The sequence below is a fragment of the Hypanus sabinus genome, chromosome 6 (genome assembly GCF_030144855.1).
Source record: "Hypanus sabinus isolate sHypSab1 chromosome 6, sHypSab1.hap1, whole genome shotgun sequence".
NCBI classification, from domain to species: Eukaryota; Metazoa; Chordata; class Chondrichthyes; order Myliobatiformes; family Dasyatidae; genus Hypanus; species Hypanus sabinus.
The window spans coordinates 165,546,591-165,565,995 of NC_082711.1; the positions used below are offsets into that span (position 1 = coordinate 165,546,591).

The 19,405-nt window shown below is 38.1% G+C and overlaps 2 protein-coding genes across 10 annotated transcripts in view; both read right to left on the bottom strand.

Annotated features, from left to right (window-relative positions):
• Positions 1-4,859, bottom strand: part of synrg (synergin, gamma) — a 117,333-nt gene extending 112,474 nt beyond the window's left edge. For 4 of the 8 annotated variants that reach the window (XM_059973379.1, XM_059973373.1, XM_059973378.1 and 1 more), the window contains exon 1: positions 4,775-4,838. In XM_059973379.1, coding sequence (XP_059829362.1) covers positions 4,775-4,821 — 47 coding nt within the window. In that variant the 5' untranslated portion in view covers positions 4,822-4,838. Of the gene's footprint in view, positions 1-4,774 lie in introns of all 8 variants that reach the window. The other 4 variants (XM_059973380.1, XM_059973372.1, XM_059973376.1 and 1 more) reach the window with 3 other exon arrangements.
• A 6,110-nt stretch (positions 4,860-10,969) lies between these two features.
• Positions 10,970-19,405, bottom strand: part of ddx52 (DEAD (Asp-Glu-Ala-Asp) box polypeptide 52) — a 37,860-nt gene continuing 29,424 nt past the window's right edge. For both annotated transcript variants that reach the window (XM_059973381.1, XM_059973382.1), the window contains 5 exons: positions 17,978-18,128; positions 14,996-15,071; positions 13,816-13,887; positions 12,415-12,507; positions 10,970-11,508 (listed from right to left, as the gene is read on the bottom strand). In XM_059973381.1, coding sequence (XP_059829364.1) covers positions 11,442-11,508; positions 12,415-12,507; positions 13,816-13,887; positions 14,996-15,071; positions 17,978-18,128 — 459 coding nt within the window. In that variant the 3' untranslated portion in view covers positions 10,970-11,441. The remainder of the gene's footprint in view (positions 11,509-12,414; positions 12,508-13,815; positions 13,888-14,995; positions 15,072-17,977; positions 18,129-19,405) is intronic.

Genomic DNA, 19,405 nt, shown 5'->3' on the forward strand with positions numbered 1-19,405 from the left:
CACAAGAGACCCATATCAGAATCAGGTTTATCATTATTTACATATGTCATGAAATGTTTTTTTGTGGCAGCAATTCAGTGCAATACATAAAATTACTACAGTACTGTACAAAAGTCTTTAAGCACCCTAATTATACATATATGCCTAGGATTTTTGCACAGTATTGTAGATGTACTTTGGTAATAAATTTACTTTGAATTTTGCAATTGCTTGAATAACATTTTTCACATTGATTGATACTTAGAAGTTCTATGCATGACACTCCTATTGTCATATGGCCACATTACTGCCTTGCATCATAAGAACAATGTTTTAAATATCTATTTGTGAGATACTCATAGTTTTGGAGAAGCAGAATTTATTTCAGACATTCTGTGGTGGGAATTCAATCACATGGCTTCTACATCACTAGTTCAATCTAAAGCCACAACTTAATACATTTTAACCGTCCCTTTTGTTAAAGTTCCAGAAAAATTCTTACACTAAAATTCACTGTGAACATTAGAACTGAAAACAGTTATATACCCTCTCAACCCTCAACTGAGAGATCAAGTCACAATGAAAACAAAAACTGATTGTGTCCAGCTCAGAATTTCATGTTGTGTATCTATAAAATAATAAGCATTAAGTGATTTGTTTTATATTATTCTGGAAACCAAATATGCTGCTCTGTAGTAAGCTTGAGCAAAGAACTAAACATCATGGTTTGCCTGGCTTGCCAAATGGTTTTGTTTTTCACCACTGTGTCCTGCTTCCTGTAATGAGACTCTTTCAACCCATAAACACGATTCTATATGATCTTTGTCTGCATTAAAGCATATCATTTGATCCCTAAGCACCCTAGGGCCAAGAAGCAAAAATTATCAACTGTAGGTTACCAAAAAAAAAATTACTGGCAGATCTACTTCCTTATACAGATCAAATTATTCATATATAATTTAAAACTGGAAAGGTTCTCAGAATACAAGTATTTTGCATTGCAATAATTATCTTCATTCATCCACTTAATCAGGAAGACTAAGCTTTTAAGGTTGTGAGTGGTGAACTTCTGGCTTCTCAGAAAATGTATGTAGTTTTAGATGTTCAAATTCATTAACTTAAACATGACTGCTGTGCAATGGTTCTTAGAAGGTTCACATTATTTCCTTTGTTAGTTCTGCATTACATATCCTATGTGCTTAGTTTGAAAAGGCTAGTACCCAAAGAAGTTTATTGCACAACCTTGGCTGTGGGGGTGAGGTGATTACGTGATTCGGAGAGGAAATTAGATAATTCTTCTTACATCCAAGTACCCAAACTGAATTAGGTAGTATGGGGAGCTATTTTTCAACAATGGAGTTTCTAATATAGCAACAGAATTTTTATTGTTAGAATAGTCAAAGCCTAAATGACAACATTACGCAAACATGCCATATAGCTTGAGTTAAGAGGCTTTCAGAAATATATAATAACAACCAATGATTCATTGGTTTGCCTGTTTCAAAGTCTTAAATCTTTTGGGAGGATTTGGATTGAGAGACTTCAGACGTAATAGCTGCCATTTACAAGGAAAGCCTGGGATTAAGGAAAGGAAGAGAACATTGGCTAAGGGTATTCTTAATATTTAAGCAACTTATTCATTGCAATAATCATTTATTACCAAAATTAAACCAGACAAATTAATCCACTTGGATCCATAGTTGGAAGCACAATATGGGAAGGTAGGGAATAGAAATGACGAAAGGGAGAATACATTATTTAATTTTAACAATTCTCCGAGATTAGTTTTACTGTCAGGTCAAGGCCTTGCCTTGCTACTGGTTCCACATAGCCCAATACTACCTGTCTCAGGTCAGGTTGTTGGTGACTCAACGGGCACATCTCCTGGTGCACTTCGGTTACCCAGGGAGGAGGATGTGTAGGCACCCAGCAGGACTAAAAACAAAACCTGAGGAAAGGTGGATGAACTCCTTGCCACCTACTGTCTGTGTGAGGAGTGGCGTGCCGCATAGTCTTTCATTTCACGCCTTGTAAGGCACGATTCTTTTTTCTGCCCGACGCCGGCCCCCTAGGCCTGAGTCGACATAGTAAGTTTTGACATTTGCAACATTACATTTACATTCCTTTTAATTATGGCAGTGTTTTCAAAATGTTAGCCTTAAAGCAGAATTGAAGGCCCTTGCTACTACTTACTATGAAATCCTTAAATGTCTCTGTAACAAGGAGAATGTTGTCAACCAGGTTGGTAAATCTGGAGTCACATATAGACAGAGAAGGTAAAGATACATAAGCACAAAAAGATCTGCAGATGCTGGAAATCCAAACCAACGAACACAAGATGCTGGAGGAACTCAGCAGGTAAGGCAGCATCAATGGAAATGAACAAACAGTTAATGTTTCAGGCCAAGACCTTTCATCAAGACTGCAAACGAAGGGGGAAGATGCCAGAATAAAAAGGTGGGGGTTGTAGAAGGATAGCTAGAAGGTGATAAGGTGAAGCAGGAGGGTATGAAAGATAAAGGGCTGGAGAGGATGGAATCTGATAGGAGAGGAAAATGGACCATAGAAAGGGAAGGAAGAGGTGACATAGGGGGAGGCGATAGTCAGGTGAGAAGAGGTAAGAGGACAGAGTGGGGAATAGAAGTGGAGGAGAGGGGAAGGGAATTTTTTTTTACCAGAAGGAGAAATCGATATTCATGCCATCAGGTTGGAGGATACCCAGGCGGAATATAAGGAGTTGTTTCCTTTAACCTGAGGGTGGCCTCATCATGGCACGAGAGAAGGCCGTGGATGTCCTCTTGTGAGAAGAAGTAGGAATGTCATATTTCCTTCCCTGAAGTGCGTAAGTGAATCTGATGAATCTTTACCACAATCAAATAGTTTCACTGTAATTCCAGACTTAATTACATGATTTTAACTTCCTCAGCTGTTGAGATTTAAGTGTATGCCTCTTGTCCAGTCTGCTGACTGATAATCCCGTAGTTCAACAACTACATTATAAGTGAGTGTCTGACATCTATAAATGGCACAGTACGAAAAATATTACACACAACTAATCCTTCTTTCATTTTTTTGGCTACATGGATTTACTTGCCTGTGATCAATGAGCCAGCTGACGAAACAATCATTCATTCATACCAGCTGTGCCAAAATAATTGAAGTTGGTTACAGTTAGACCTGCTGAGCATTAAAGATTTAGTTCACACGACCTGTACAGTGGATTCCGCTTAATCAGGCCATATTGGTTAATCAGAGCAGCCACTTACTTGGGGCAAATCTTAAAGAACAAAAACTAACAGAAAAAATTGCTGGGAATTGCTTTGTTTATTTGGGACACTGTGTTGCTTAATTGGGCAGTAGACAGTTTCTAACCAGCTATCCCCTTCCCCTCTCCCTACCTTTTTATTCTGGCATCTTCTCCCTTCCTTTCCAGTCCTGATGGGTCTCGGCCCGAAACATCGATGTTCATTCAATTCCGTAGATGCTGCCTGACCTGCTGCATTCCTCTAGCATTTTATGTGATTTTCTAACTAGTGTCAGTCCTGTGCATTTGCGTGGCTATAAGGCACTGCACTATGCCTACAGCAAATGGTTTTTAAATGGTGTCAGTTCAAAAAGCAGCGATTTTTGTCACTGACAGTTGGCTAGAAATAAGCAACAGTACACTTTAGGACAGTTTTGCTCACTGTGCTTTCAAACATTCAGACTTGGAGATGCCAGAAATGTCCGGGAGTGAAAATGAAAAGATTTTACTACTTCAGCAAGTTAGAAACTACAAAGAATTTGAAGAATGTTATAATGAAAATGGAGGACGCATATGTCGACAGCATTGTATAAAGGCAATCCATACCTGCACTAAATGTCTGTGCTGACTTTGTTCATTTACAGTCAAAAGAATGCAATGTGGATTAATTCCCCCATAAATTTTATTGTACTGTAATAGTATTCTAATTTGTTCTGCATTTCATCTAAATACATTATCTATTACTCAGTTTAACCTTTTGTACCTTTTTAAACCATTTCCATGAAACTTCAGCTAACTGGGGCAGTCACTTATTTGGGTCAAAATGTACTAGTTCCAATGTGTCCTAATTAACAGGAATTCTCTGTACTCTCACACACTAGGAAGAGAAACGAAGCAAATTCAAAACTGCTGTATTCCACCGTCATGATCCTAGGAATTTTCACATTGTCATGATCTCTGGGATGCAATCACTGACTTCATGAATTTTTCTATTGCACTATAATTGTGGGAGAAGAACGGAGAAAGGAAGAAACAGCAATCAAATTGTTGAATCCCCTCCCCATCAAATGAATTGTACTTAAATTAGTAATGCCGGATGAAAGATGCATGAAGGGCCGATTTCCTTCTGCAACATCAATTATTCAGTGCAGCACATCATATTACCTTCAAACGGCAACACAACAGTTTGAAACGAAGGAATAAAATCCTGTACTTTCTTCCAATCTGTCCTTTTTGACAAGGGAGGGGGTGTGTTCTGCTTTCAGACTGGAAGCCTTTATAACCATTTCAGAAGGAAAGAGAGACTGACAGTTTATTTCAGGAGCAGAAGACTATAAGCGAGAGTAACTGACATTGGTAAAAGTTGCCCAGCTGGGTCCCGGAGCTGGAGAAAGATGTGTTAGGGTGGCCTGATCCATCCCCCAACGGAGAGTGATGCCCCGGCGCCCGAACTCTTTTAGATCGCCGCCAACACGACTGCTATAATGCTCCCGTGTCGCTTAATATAAGGGGGGGAAGAGGGACTCAGGGAAAGGGAGACCCACCACTCACCCACTGCCGCTGCCGCCACCGCCTCCCGATCCCGGTCGTAACGCCATCTTGATTCAGCTCCTTGTCAACCAGTAACTACTTCCGGGTTGGAACCCCCACCTCCCCAAAGGTCATCGTACCATCGCCTGTCAATCATCACCAGCCCCGCACCGCTGGGCAGTGGCAGGTTCATTGGAAAACGTTAACGCTTTTAAAACTTGTCTGAACCTTTTCATTACAATAAAGGCTGAATCAATATAACTATATCATTTTAATTTATGCACGGTTTCACGTTTCATGCAATGCACCATTCAGCAATATATATCCTGACCTAATAATTGTTGTCAACTTTGGCTTCACTTACATTGTTCCAATGAACGGGAACAAACTGGAATGATTGTGTCATTGAGAGAAACAATCTCTTATCTGTTGAATTGTTAAATGTCTAAATTCAAATACCAGGCGGCAGTTTGACTGCAGAAAAGATCTGGTCTTTTATAATCAGCATTTAAGATAAGGGAGTGCATTGTTCTGTGTTGGGATGACCAACTGATTGGACTGGGAGTGTTTATATTTGTGTGGTAGATATACAAGTTCTCCCACATGTCTGACTTCTAATTTAAAAGTTCGAAGTAAACTTATTATTTAAGTATGCATGTGTCACCATACACCCGAGGGGTGTATGGGGAGTCCAGGAAGGGGTAGCACCTCTGGTGAACGGGCTTGTCATGTCCATTCTGGGGCAGCTCACTCACCTTCGATCTGCACTGGGGACACAGCTCTCAACTGTGGCTTCAAGTAGCTGTTTGCATGCAACAGCAGCCATACCTCATACACCACTTCAAACCCAGAGAAGGTAGCCAGCGGCCTCATATCCGAGTGAGATAGGAACATACCTGTCCTAACATGTGAAGTCAACTCTGGCGGACTACAGATCTACAATGAGATCCAACGACGGCACTTCAATGCTTGGTGGAGAGCGAAGGGCAGGACAAGGCATAGAAGATGCTATGGTCACCCACTGCAACCAAGCCCCCAGTTTGTGACACTTGTTCGTACCACTGGACCCAGACTTCTGAGGTCGAGAGAGTGGAACTGCCCCAATGCAACAGCTTTTCCACTTTAAAAACTCTCCTGCACAGATTTCCTATCATCATAGGATACAATGGGCAACCACCACCACCCTGAGGTTCATTTTCTCGTGGGCATTTAACAGTAGAACAAAGAAATACAATAGAATTGTAAAGGGGGTTTCTTCTTTTTTCTTTGTTACTGTGTATGTAATCAAAAGGGCTTCTTTGTTTTGTTAACTAGCAGGAATGCTAATTTACTGATAACGAGAATTGTATTCCTTTGTAAACCAAATGGGGATTAATGTTCTTTCTTCTGAGTCTGTAAGCTTTTGTTGACGGGCTTTTGGGCAGATCCGTGCGAGGGGGTTGAGAGAGAGGACGCAATGCTGTAAGCTGGGCGAGGAACGAACCCCAAGTGGGGTCCGAGGCCAGGAGGTACCCCGAGGAGGGGGGATGAAGCTAGATGTGCTTGGTTGACCACTCGGAGGGTCCTGAGCTGCTAGTAGAGGAGTTTGGAGGGGAATGGTGGCCAAAGACCAGTAATTGAGCTCCAATGGTTGTGCACGACGTGGTTTGGACTTTGATAAGTTTGGCGCCTTTTCTTTATTTTTTCTCTTCATATATACTGTATCATTATTAATCACATAGTTATAGTAACCTTTATAAATTGTACTCATTTAATCGCTTATGGTGTGCTGTCTGTTTTTGGGCAAGGCGGGGACATCACACAGCAACCACACCAGCTGACTACCCAGTTTGGCGGGGCCGAAGGCTGCTCCCCCTAGACGAGAACGAGCTGAGCGAGCCTGAGGCGACCCAGGGGGTTACAGAATCAATGAAAAGCCACACATAAATACTGACAATCAATGTGCAAACGAAGAGAAACTGCAAATAAAAAACAAAATAAACACAAAAATAAATAAATAATATTGAGAACATAAATTGTAGAGTCCTTGAACATGAATCCATACAATACTGCGCAAAAGTCTTAGGGAACCTAGCTGTATAAATGTGCCACTCAAAAGACTTTTGCATAGTACTGTATAAACCTTGGAAGTAAAAAATAAATCCTTGAAGATTGATTCCTGGATAAAGCTGATGTTTAAGAAGGTATTAAACTAAATGGGTTTATAATGATCTGTATGCGGGCATGGGCTTGAAATGACCTCCTGTGTTATAATTACATTCACTGAAACATACAACATTCTGAGGGCCTTTGCAAAGTAGATGCTGTGAAATGCTCCCATGCCGGAGGAATCTAAAACTGGAAAACCTAATCTCAGGGCAAGGGGCTCATCATAGGTCTGAGATCTAAAATTTCTATGTGGTAGGGGAATTGTAGGCAGCTTCTAGAAGTCACATGGTCAGCACAACATTGTGGGCCTATAATGTGCTGCTGATTTTCTATGTTCTTCTTTCGGAAACTTGCCTATCCCGAGGATTTAGATGCTGACATTTTAGGTAGATTCAGAACTGATGTACAGTAAATAGATATTTGGATTAGAATGAAATGAAAGTTCTGGTGATTCTGTGGGAACGTATTTCAATCAAAGATATGATCTGGTGGCACAAGTTCCAGGACAAGGGGTTACTCTTGCATAAAAGATTAGTGAACTTAATAAATGAGCATATTCTTCAAACATGGAACAAGATAGCTTAACATTCATTTGAGTGCAGACTTCTGCTTTTTAACTCGACACCCCTGAAATGAATCCACATACTTTATCTCTTACTGTCTTAAGTCAGCAGCACTTTACCCATACAACGTTCACTGGATATGGATTTGTTCAGAATTCTTTGCCAACTTTTTTTATAGCAAATACGTGTTCTGTTTTGCACTTATGGTTACTAGCATGTTAATACGAAGGCATATAGTTCCTCAATGGATTGGCAACAATGGACAACTTTTCAAGCTTCAGAGACGAGATAAAAAGGTAGAAAAATCCAATCAGTCCTTGATAAGCTGAGAAATTATGTTTTTCCATGTTTGGAGAACAGTGACAAATAGACTTTGTTGGAAATAAAAGAGATTACTCACTGGAAAAAGTATAGCACCATCTATTTTTTGTTATATAACATTGAGATAAGTTTTGACTGACTTAATTGTCTGTAGTTTCTGAGATAGAACAGCTTAACTATTTGTAACTGCCCTTGCCACATCCAAACAATTTTCAAAAGATTTGTCGAAGTTCATAAAAAAGCCACACGCAACCTCTTTCAATCAGTACACAAGGTTATTACACCCATTGTTTGAAAATCATCATAATGGGCAAACCAAATATACTCCAGCATACTGGAGTTATCAGATCCAGTTATGCAACAAATGGATGCCAAGAGAATTTAAAGACATATCCAAATATGAAACAATCCTCCAGAAATCATTTTTTCCTTTCTTGCCTCCTTCAATCTTAAATTCATTTTGTTCTCCTCATTCTTGAACGATCTGCCTCCTCTTAATTTGGGCACTACTCTTACCACAAATTGGTATTGTCATTATAAACAGTTGTTCTAATTGCAACATGGACAGAGCTAATCCCATCTGAAACTGGTAACCAAAAATAAAATAGCAGATGTATGTGCACATAGCCTTGGATTTCCCTTTACTGAGGAGATAAGTGAACCACAGTTGATGAAAGAACATATGACAAGGGAAACAAAGGTGTTTTCAAAATGAGAAAAATTATGGGACTTGTTGCCTGCAGCAATCAGATATACTGTATAAAAGTTTCTGCTTTGCGATATAAGGGGTCATTCAAGTGGTCAGTTCAGTGAATTATGATACTTGGAGACGGGAAGAAAGTTGTTAGATCAAGATATATGACTACCTGAACAATAATTACCCAATCAGTTGCTGACTGATTGGGAATAGTGCTGACTCTTTATGCAGATACATACAAAGTGTGGGCATAAAATAAATCTCAGTCACTAACAGCAGTGCATCAGCATATGATTATATGGGTGGGCTGTTAACCAGTCATCTACATACACTGTACACAACCTTTTTTCTTGTTAGAATATCTAATGAGTTTAGATTAAGCTTTGAACTTATTTCTGATGAAACATTATGTGAAAAAGTCATAAAATAGGTCATTTAGAAATGTTCAAATAAGACTTGAAAAAGGACCCCCCCCCCCCATCACCCATTTGTCATTGATGCCATCAGGGAGGAGATACACAATGATTCAAGAATAACTTCTTCCCCTTTGCCATCAAATTTCTGATTGGACATTGAACCCATGAATACTACCACACTACTTTTTTCTCCTTTCTTTGCACTACTTATATAATCATTGTATATATACACACACACACTTACTGTTATTTAGTTTTTATGTATTGCAGTGTACTGCTGCCACATATAATAAAATGACAATGTAGACAGGATTTTAGATCACTCATTACAAGCAGTTTTAGCTGTGATATATTTTGACAATTCGAGAATGGATGTTAAAATTTAAGCCGGCTACTATCCAGAATCATGAGTTCAAAGGCGGCAGCACAGGAGCTTTTTTCCCTTGAAATGACAAAACTATTCATTTCAGTGCTAAGCTCTAACTAATAATACCATAAGACACAGAAGCAGAATTCAGTCTGCTCCATTTCATCACTGTTGATCCTGGATCCCATTCAACCCCGTACACCTACCCTCTCACCATATCCTTGGATGCCCCGACCAATTGGGAATCAACTTACAATTCGAATATACCCACGGACTTGTCCACCACTGCAGTCTGTGGCAGAGCATTCCACAGATTCACCACTCTTTGGCTAAAAAAAAATACCTCCCTATTTCTGTTCTAAAAGGTTCCCCTCAATTTTGAGGCTGTGCCCTCCAGTTCTGGATCCCCCCACCAGAGGAAACATCCTCTCCACATCCACTTTATGTCGTTCTTTCAACATTCAGTAGGTTTCATTGAGATCCCAGTGAGTACAGGCCCAAAGGTGCCAAATGCTCTTCATATGTTAGCCCCTTCATTCACTAAATCATCCTGGTATTGACCTAAGCTGTACTCTCTTCACTCTCCAGTATTTACTGCACCATGGCAGCCAAAGGTTATTTGACTATAATCGGGAGTTCCTTTGGTCCTTAATGCACATAATTAGGCTATGTTTTACTGTCTACTTTTATTTTTATTGTTGTTTTGATTTTCTACACTGTTCCAATGAAGCTCAAAGAATAAAGCCTCATTTTGATAATTAGGTTCAAAGAGTGATTGTTTAACTGTTGCACAAAAAGCTAGGTATTTTCTTGACATTAATATATTGACCATAAGACCCTTGAATTAGCCAAAGTTGCAAGAAAACTGTTAAGTTTCTAAAAGTGGAATTCTGTTTGAAGAATTGTACTGTAATAAAGTAGTTGACTGCATATTGATGCGATGATTCGCAGTGTGTTAATTCTCCAGTCTCTCCGTAAGGAATAATTTATTTAACTGGAAACTGAAAGATAATCTGCATTTAGCAAATAGCTGGCAGAAACTTCAAAGACAAAGAATGGAGACGTCAGTGAGCTTCAATCAGCTGTTCTTCAGGAATTAATAAGTGATAAGGGGTGGATAGCTCTTTCAATACACTGGATCTGTAGCACGTTCTTTTCTTTTTTCAGTAATGCCACTGCTGTAACAAGGTTTGAGCTCTTGGGGGAATAGATTAGAATACTTAAGTCACATTTCAACATACAGAAAGCTTATTAAATTATCTGAGATAAATGGTATATTTAATGACTCTGTAAATTAAATTAAATGGTGACAAAAATAGCTTTTTATAGGGGCTCCCTAGAGAGTGTAAGTGGCAGCAAATGTCACTAAAGTAACTGTGAAGTTGTTTGATCACTGGAAAAAGCTACCTTGTTTATGATTATTTTTAAAGTAATGAAACTTCTTTACCCAAACTGTCTTCTATGAGACATCAGACTCACGTCATCACACTGACTCATGTGTGCTGTCAAGATGACATGACAAACCAGTGATGGGAAATAAATTCCACATAGAGTATAAATAATAATATTTTCATTGAAAACTGTAAAGTACAAAGAGGAATACTGGAAGTATTAAGAAACTAGCTTCTTTGATTCTACATTCACTTTCATGTCCCTGTATTAACCATAATGAAAGATCAGAGAGACATTATCCAAAGCTTTGACGATTATGAAATACGAAGTTTTATTTACAATCCTTCTCATACAACGATATAATGCAAACACTGTTAAAGGCCAATTTTGCTCCAAACAATGATGTATTCTTGAATTTAAAAATATGACATTTTGATGATAAATCACCTGTCATAGCTTTTCTGTATACACATGTTCACATACAACAAATTCTTACCAAAATAATTTAAAGTATAAATCTAATATATCAGGACTGTAATTCTCCATGTCAGAAAAAAATGAATGTGAAATTCACATCCTCATTGGTATGTGATATTGTAGCACCTGTTAATTCTGAACAGTTTAAACATACAATATAGAAGAGACCACATAAGGGTGACATTTCACCCTTGAGAATTCAGAGCATGCATCAGCAGTTCTGCTATCAACCACAGTCTGCGCAAAAGGCATATGGCTATAAAACCTTCAGCATTTCCAACATCATTGGCCGTCTTGTGGAACCTTATTAAGAACCGGTGACTGACGACTTCTGGGATTTTTCTTTTTTCTTCTTACTCTTCTGAATCAATTTTCTGTAAACAGTAAAATTAACAGTGCTTGTTCACTAACTGGGATCCCGAGACACAGCAAGAAATATATTGCAACATTGCATTCTTTTTTTATATATATATATATATATATATATATATATATATATGTATTTACAAGTACTTCTTCAACAGCCCTCCTGTGTTTTAATTAATGCACTAGTTCTCCGTTTACTAATTACCATTTGCATCTCAGCAACTACACTAGAGTTAATGAGTGCTGTATGGAGTTACATGTTCAAAATTATCTAACTTGCTTCATTCAGGAAATGTTTCTTGTTATAAAATGCAAAAACTGTGATGAACTAAAACAGTAGCTTGGTTTCCCTCTCCACAGGTGCTGCCTAATCTGCTGAGCAGCTCCATCATTTTCCTTTATTTCAGAAGTTTTCAAATAACATTTATACTAAAACATAATAAGAAAACTGGATGACTAAATTCAGAGCACTTTTATACCAAACCATCACAGTAAATTAAATTTTCACATGTTAACAATGTAATAACACTTCTATCTAACATAGTACGCACAGTCCTGATTGTACAAATTGCAAGTATTTAAATGAATACAGAACAGTAGACTTATCTTTTACTTGAGACAAGAATTCAAAAATAACTAAAGATGAGTTTACCCAATTAGCATTCAAATGCTTCATTTAAAAAAATACAACCCAGTCCTTATAAATGAATTTCCAGAACAGAATTTATATAAATTAGGGTACAAGAACAACTAGTGTACCTAGGTTAGTAAGCTTTCTGAATACTCAGTCTGGCATCAGGCTCACAAAGAACAGTACAGGAATTTTACTTCAGAAATTACTTGATTTGTTAAGCAACTTAATGTACTCTAATTGTAGACAATTTAATAAAAAACAAAATTTTGAAAAACCTTACTTCTTTTTGGCTGCCATTTCTAGGAAGTATTTTGGTGTGGTCTTGATGGTGGCTCGTTTGATCGGATTTTTGATCAACCTTTTTCTTTGTTTACTGCAATGAGGGCAGGATAGAAGCTATTACTACAAAGTCATACTGTTAATGGACAAGGTTTAAAAAAATCAGTACAAAACCTGAAACAACAAATTAAAAACAGAATAAGAATGTGAAGGACATGCATTCAAGCCCATTCCAGAGATTGCAGCTTTGTACCAATGCTGTTGAATAGATCAGCTTCAGAGAACCCAACTTCCACCTTCCCTTTCTTTGCAATTATTGGATACAGCCTTGATGTCCCAGTTCAATAATGCTGAGGTCAAGATAAAACATTCCTAATCCATTTGTCTTCTGCAATGTAAAGACTGCCATCTATTTGGTGCGTTATCCAAATTCTCCAATGGAAGTTGTATATGGAAATAGATTGAGTTGCTATCATTCAGTGTGAGGATGGATTTACTTAGGATAGACAATGAGATCATGCTGATTGATGGAAGAAAATAATATACAATGTGATCAAAACACAATTTTAAAAAAATAAAGCACAGCAATCAGAAGGAAGAATAATTCAGAAATAGATTTATATGTGGCCTTTTCTTATTCTGGACAATGGATGCCCTAATGTATAGGAATGAAAAATAAAGGATCAATAAAATCAGAGTGCATTTCAAGATCGTTTTTGTTAATTCTGCAAATATCTTTTTAGTAAGTGATTTAACATGTTTATCATTGTATTCAAAGGAAAAATACCAAAAATCAGAGGAACCTTTAGATCAAAGCTGTTCAGTTAAAAAAGCATTTGCTGCAATAGCAGGGTACCTAAAAGAAATACTGCTGAGCAGACCCAGTTATTTCTTTAATTTGCAGCCTTAAGAATGGAGAAGGAACTGTCTATATGTGGACCCTTTCTGCCATTTACCAACCCAACTACATCTGCCCATCCATCTGCTCTTGCCACATCTTCAGTGACTGCTTTAGCTCTGCTGATGTGACTACGTAAATTCATTTTTGAAGAAGCACAAAAATGAGATGCAAAGTAAAGACTGTTCAAATAGACTATTGAAATGTTACCCATGCATTCAAAGGTATCACTTGACCTGCTAATGCTGTCATTTTCTCTTTTTAGTTCAAATTTACAACATCCACTATGTTATATTTCTGGGTAATTTCAAGAACGTTGCGTTTGTGGGCAAGTACATAATAATTTCTAAATGATAATGTAGTTATTAAACTCGAAGTAGCAACAAATTTAATCCGATTTGCCAAATATGGTAACATTCTAGCAAACTTGACCGTTCACTCAAATTAAGACAGCTAGAAACAGCATTCCTCATCTTAATACATAATAAAATCACAGACAGTTACCTTTGCAATTTATCTATTTGCATCATGTAATCTGGTACAGGGCAGCCAGCTTGTTTGATGACATTTGCTATGCTGAATAAATAGAAAACAATATTAAACTGAAAAAAAGCACATTTCTGAAAAATTTAATTACACTCTAAAAGCACTGCTAAGTATAAAAAACTACGGTATTCATCAAATTCCTGCATTCTATCATGAAAGAAACAATGAACTGCCCCATTTATTTTGTCGGCCAAACAGGGAGAAAACTATTCATAAGGATCATCAACACCAACTGGCTGTATAGCAGCATGAACAACTCAACCCAACCATCAACCACCCGAGCTACACAATTTCTGAGTTGCTTTCAACAATGAACTATCTTGCTAATGTGATCAGAACAAATATGTTAATAATCATTATTTTTGAATGCAATATGGACTGATGACCAGTTTCCAAATGTTTTGATAAATTAAGAAACTGCAATGAAAACAAATCTAGAGCCAGCCTTTTCCCCAGTAGGTTTAAAGTTATTTGAGTTACACCTTGGATTTGCACAGGTCCTTACTCTTCACTATAAACACTGATTTTGACTGCTAGCATTGCAAGCAACTTAAATAGTGCAATAGAAACTCACAAGAGAGAACAGATTACAGAATTCCAACATTAGCTATTTTGTTCCTCACAAAACTTAACAATATTTCTCTAAAATACAAGTTCTCCATGCAAACACAGAGCAAAAATGTTATAGTTGGTGTTCCCTAGTTTTATCAGCTACATTCTGACACTGGGCACCTTGTGGAGTGTGGGTGGGAACTGCAGCTCGAGCAATTTACTCTACAGTTGGCTTGCCATATAAAATCCACAAAGCAATTCACTGACATTATTGCTTTCTAATTAAAAAGAATACTTGTATTTTCATTTTAGGTAATAATTTTTAAATATCAAGTACTTGTACAATGTGAGTAACAGTTTTGCATTTGGTCAGTGTGCATGAACAATATATAAAAACAACTTAAGATCATAGTGAGGCAAATATTCAGCTCTATTATGCCTTTCACCATACTGAATATTAACTTTCCTATTAAAAAAAACTACCATAAAAATAGGTGTGCTTTTGCTCTGCGTACTCAGCAAATGATTAGTGTTCCTCTGACAATTCAGAACACCTAATTTTCTGAAGTTTTATGTCCAAACTGACCTTCGCAGTAGTGGTTTATCATCTTCTGTGAAAAATGTAATAGCCTTTCCTTGGTGACCAGCTCTTCCAGTACGTCCTAGTCACAACAGAACATATGTTACCAATGCTTACTGGCTTTTCATGTATTGTAAAATAGCGTCAGACACAACATAAGGTGGCAGAAACAGAAAACTGTCAAAGCAGAATAAAAGGCAGTTTTGCATAACGACAACAAAATAGAGAAAGATTGCATTCTGTAGGATTGAGAAACAACTTAGAGGCTTTAGTGCTGGAATTTTAACATGTGCTCATCTAAACTGTCAAAAGCACATCATTGTATAATACAACAAAAACAGATTAGGCAGATACATGAAAATCCCAGGCAATGTAGAAAAGGGCCATAAAATAGTTTTCTTGTGTGACATAGGGCTGAGTTACAAGTAAAGACTGGAAGTAATTTTCAAATTTGACAGGCAATGGAGGCAACACTGCAGGACATGGATAGAAGATAAACAGCAATAAGGTAAACACAAGACACGTACATTAACAGAAGAAGGTGGTGGTACAGGCTTTCAAATTGGCCAGCAAAATCTTTATACAAAAGAAATCTTGTAAGGATTCGTAGACAAGTCCTTGGAAACGTTGAATATCGTTATGGGGTGACTGTCCGCATAGGATGGTTGAGCCCAATGGGCCAACAGATGCCTTGGACTTGCATCTATTCTACTTTCAAATATGATTTTGTTCATATTATCAAATTTGCTGGCTGCTGCAACTTCTGGTAATGCTTAAACAGATTATAATTCAGTAGAACATGTGTACTATGTATTATCAACATCAATGTTCGACGTTTTGAAGAGCAGTAAAATAGCACATTAGGAATCTTGCTTTCAACAATGTTGGGATTATTGTTTTTGTCTACAACTGAAACACTGAGCAGTGAAAATGAGCAGAAGCTTGAACAGAAGTGTCATCAGCTTGCAGACACGTTCCCTTGGGAATCAAACAGAGTTCCTTGTGACATCGCCACACACCTGAGACCAAACCGTTCAGTTATTCCCCCAGGTATGGATGGTAAAAGTAATTTTCAAAAATGGTGCAGTTTTCTCTTCTTCATAAATTGGATGACAACTATATTTACCAATAATACTAGATTAAACACTATAAACAAGATAAAAAACAAGATGGTCAGCTTCCTGAAAGTGAGCCACCTGATATTTTTTCACATAATTTTACTTTACTTTATTGTCACCAAACAATTGATACTAGAGTGTACAATCATCACAGCGATGTTTGATTCTGTGCTTCGTGCTCCCTGAAGTACAAATTGAAGTAAATATAATAAAAATTTAAATTATAAATCATAATTAGAAAATAGAAAAGGGGAAGTAAGGTAGTGTAAGTCAGGTCCGGATATTTGGAAGGTATGGTTAGGATCTGTTCAGCAGTCTTATCACAGTTGGAAAGAAACTGTTCCCAAATCTGACCGTATGAATCCTCAAGCTCCTGAACCTTCTCCTGGAGGGAAGAGGGACAAAAAGTGTGTTGGCTGGATTCGTCATGTCCATGATTATTCTGGCAGCACTGCTCCGACAGCGGGTGGTATAGAGTCCAAGGACGGAAGATGGTTTGTGTGATCACGATCTTCTGCAGTTCCTTCCAGTCTTGGACAGGACAACTTCCATACCAGGTTGTGATGCACCCTAGAAGAATGCATTCTACGGTGCATATATAAAAATTAGTGAGGGTTTTAGGAGACAGGCCAAATTTCTTCAGCTTTCTCAGGAAGTAAAGGCACTGGTGGGCCTTCTTGGCAGTGGACTCTGCTTGGTTAGACCAAGTCAGGTCATTTGTGACACTCACCCTGAGGAACTTAAAACTTTTGACCTGTTCCACCTACGCACCACCAATGCAGATGGGGTCGTGTGGTCCACTACTCCTTCTGAAGTCAATAACCAATTCCTTCGTCTTGCTGATGTTGAGGGATAGGTTATTGTCTTTGCACCATGCCACCAGGTTCTTAATTTCCTCTCTGTACTCAGACTCATCATTACCCAAGATATGGCCTACAATTGTAGTGTCATCAGCAAACTTATATACTGAGTTCGATGGAAACTTGGCTACACAATCATGGGTGTACAGTGAGTACAGCAGGGGGGTGAGTACACAGCCTTGTGGAGTGAATGTAGAGGAGAGCTTGTCCCCTATCTTTACAGCCTGGGTCCTGTCTGTGAGGAACTTGAAGATCCAGCTACAGATCTGAGTGCTAAGACACAGGTTTATTTTATTTAAATAAACAAATATTTATTTGTGTAAATATCAAGAGGCTTTATCAGCCTATGTATTTTCTTCTATGAAGGTAATTAAAATCACACACTAGTGCTGCTTCACAAAAGAACTGGTCAGCTTTTTCCATGATAAAGTGTGCTTTGGAGGTGGGATGGAGAATGTTGCAAGAGGTCTGGAACTTCTGAAAGAGGTCAGATCTGGTACAGTATACAATTTTTGTAATTTAGATGAAACTTCCTACAAAAAAATTTGAGTTTCACTGGCTCTCTTAAGTGCACAAGATGCTTTATCTCATCTGCCTGTTACTTCCCCCCAGGTCCACTCCTCCTTTCCTTTCTGCTATGGTTTACTCTTCTCTCCAGTCGCATTCCTTCTTCTCCAGCCCTTGACCTTTACCGCCCAACTGGCTTCACCTGTCCCCTTCCAGCTAGCCTCCTTCCCCTCCCCCTGCAATTTTCATTCTTGCTTCTTCCCCTTTTCTTCTCAGTCCTGAAGAAGGTTCTCGGCCTGAAACGCCGACTGTTTATTCATTTCCATAGATGTTGCCTGACCTGCTGAGTTCCTCCAGCATCTTGTGTGTGCAACTTTGTTCAACTTACCGCAAGATATAAATCCATCTACAAAAAGCCCAAAAAACCCACATGCTAACCAGTATATAGTTTCTTCAAACAACTGCTATTTAAAACAAAGCATGAGGAAAAATTTCATACGCACCGATTCTATGGATGTATTCAATGGCACTGGTTGGAAAATCATAGTTGATGACTAAACTCACTCCTTTGAAGTCGATACCTCGGGCCATGAGTGCTGTGCAAATGAGAACCCAAATTTTTCCTGCTCTGAAGCTGAACACAACATTATCTCTCTGATGGGGGAGAAAAAATACATGTTACTAAAATAGATCTATAGTCAAACAGAAAACTCAAGTGGGATCTGACTATAATTTTATGTAATACCAAGAATGGCACAATTCACTCGCACAAATACAGATAAATACAGTTATTGCTGTAAGGGCAAATTTCTGTTCAGGGTACAGAAATTTGCCCTTACAGAATTCACAAGTCACTAGCCAAAAAATTGAGATGCAGAATAAATGCTTTCTTGGAAAAAAAAATGTAAATAAAACACAATTTTTTCCAACTTGCTATACTTGATGCATACATAGATGTTGTAGCTTCATGTCAGCAAAATCAATAAAGCTTCTCAAAACATAACCCGCCTACCTGTAATGCAGGGGTCACCTGTAGCTTTATATAAAACTTATAATGGCAACAAATGTTCCTCACTCAAGTAAGCATTACCCCAGATTTCATTAATCTTGTATTAGACATAGCTGTTGAATATGCAATACAAATTAGCTTTAAGTTAGAAAACAGTCGCTTCAGTACTCTCAGTTGCTTCACACCACAGAAACCAGCATAAGCACCAGCCTGATGAGCCTATAAGGCTTGAGACAGACTTGAACTTTAACTAATATTTTGCGACTGAGGTTGGCAAATGGGCGTCACTTTAGTGTAGTGGTTAGCATAAATCTATTACAGCTCAGGGAGTTCTGGAGTTCAATTCCGACACCACCTCTAAAGAGTTTGTACATTCTCCCCGTGGAAATTGTGGGTTTTGTCCCACAGTCCAAAGGTGTACTGATTGTAGGTGGTCACTGTAACCTGTCCTGTCATCAGCTGTGGTGGAATCGGGGATGCTGGGCCGGTGGGGCTCATCTCAAAGGGTTGATAGGGCCTAACTCCATGCTGTATTTCTAAATAAATAAATTCCAAAGAGATATTTGAAAATGAGACAGACTACAACAAGCCATTTTCTACTACCAAGCACAGAGAAAGCAAACTAGTTCAAATCCACAAAACCTTTTTACAAGTTGAGACACACATGGAATGAAAACAAGGAATATGATTTCCCTAAAGACAGCAAGCACAGAACTGATGGGCCAAATGACTTCATCAGTGCAATGATAATTCTTTAGCTTAATATATAAAGATAGAATGTTTAAAACATGAAAGACTAATTCCATCCAATTTCCAAACATACACAAATCTAGGCTGCATCTTCCTTCCAGAAGTTCTTTGTGCAAAGGGATACATAAGGGGGATCTGTTCTGTCCCAAGTTATTCATCCATTCTGACCTAA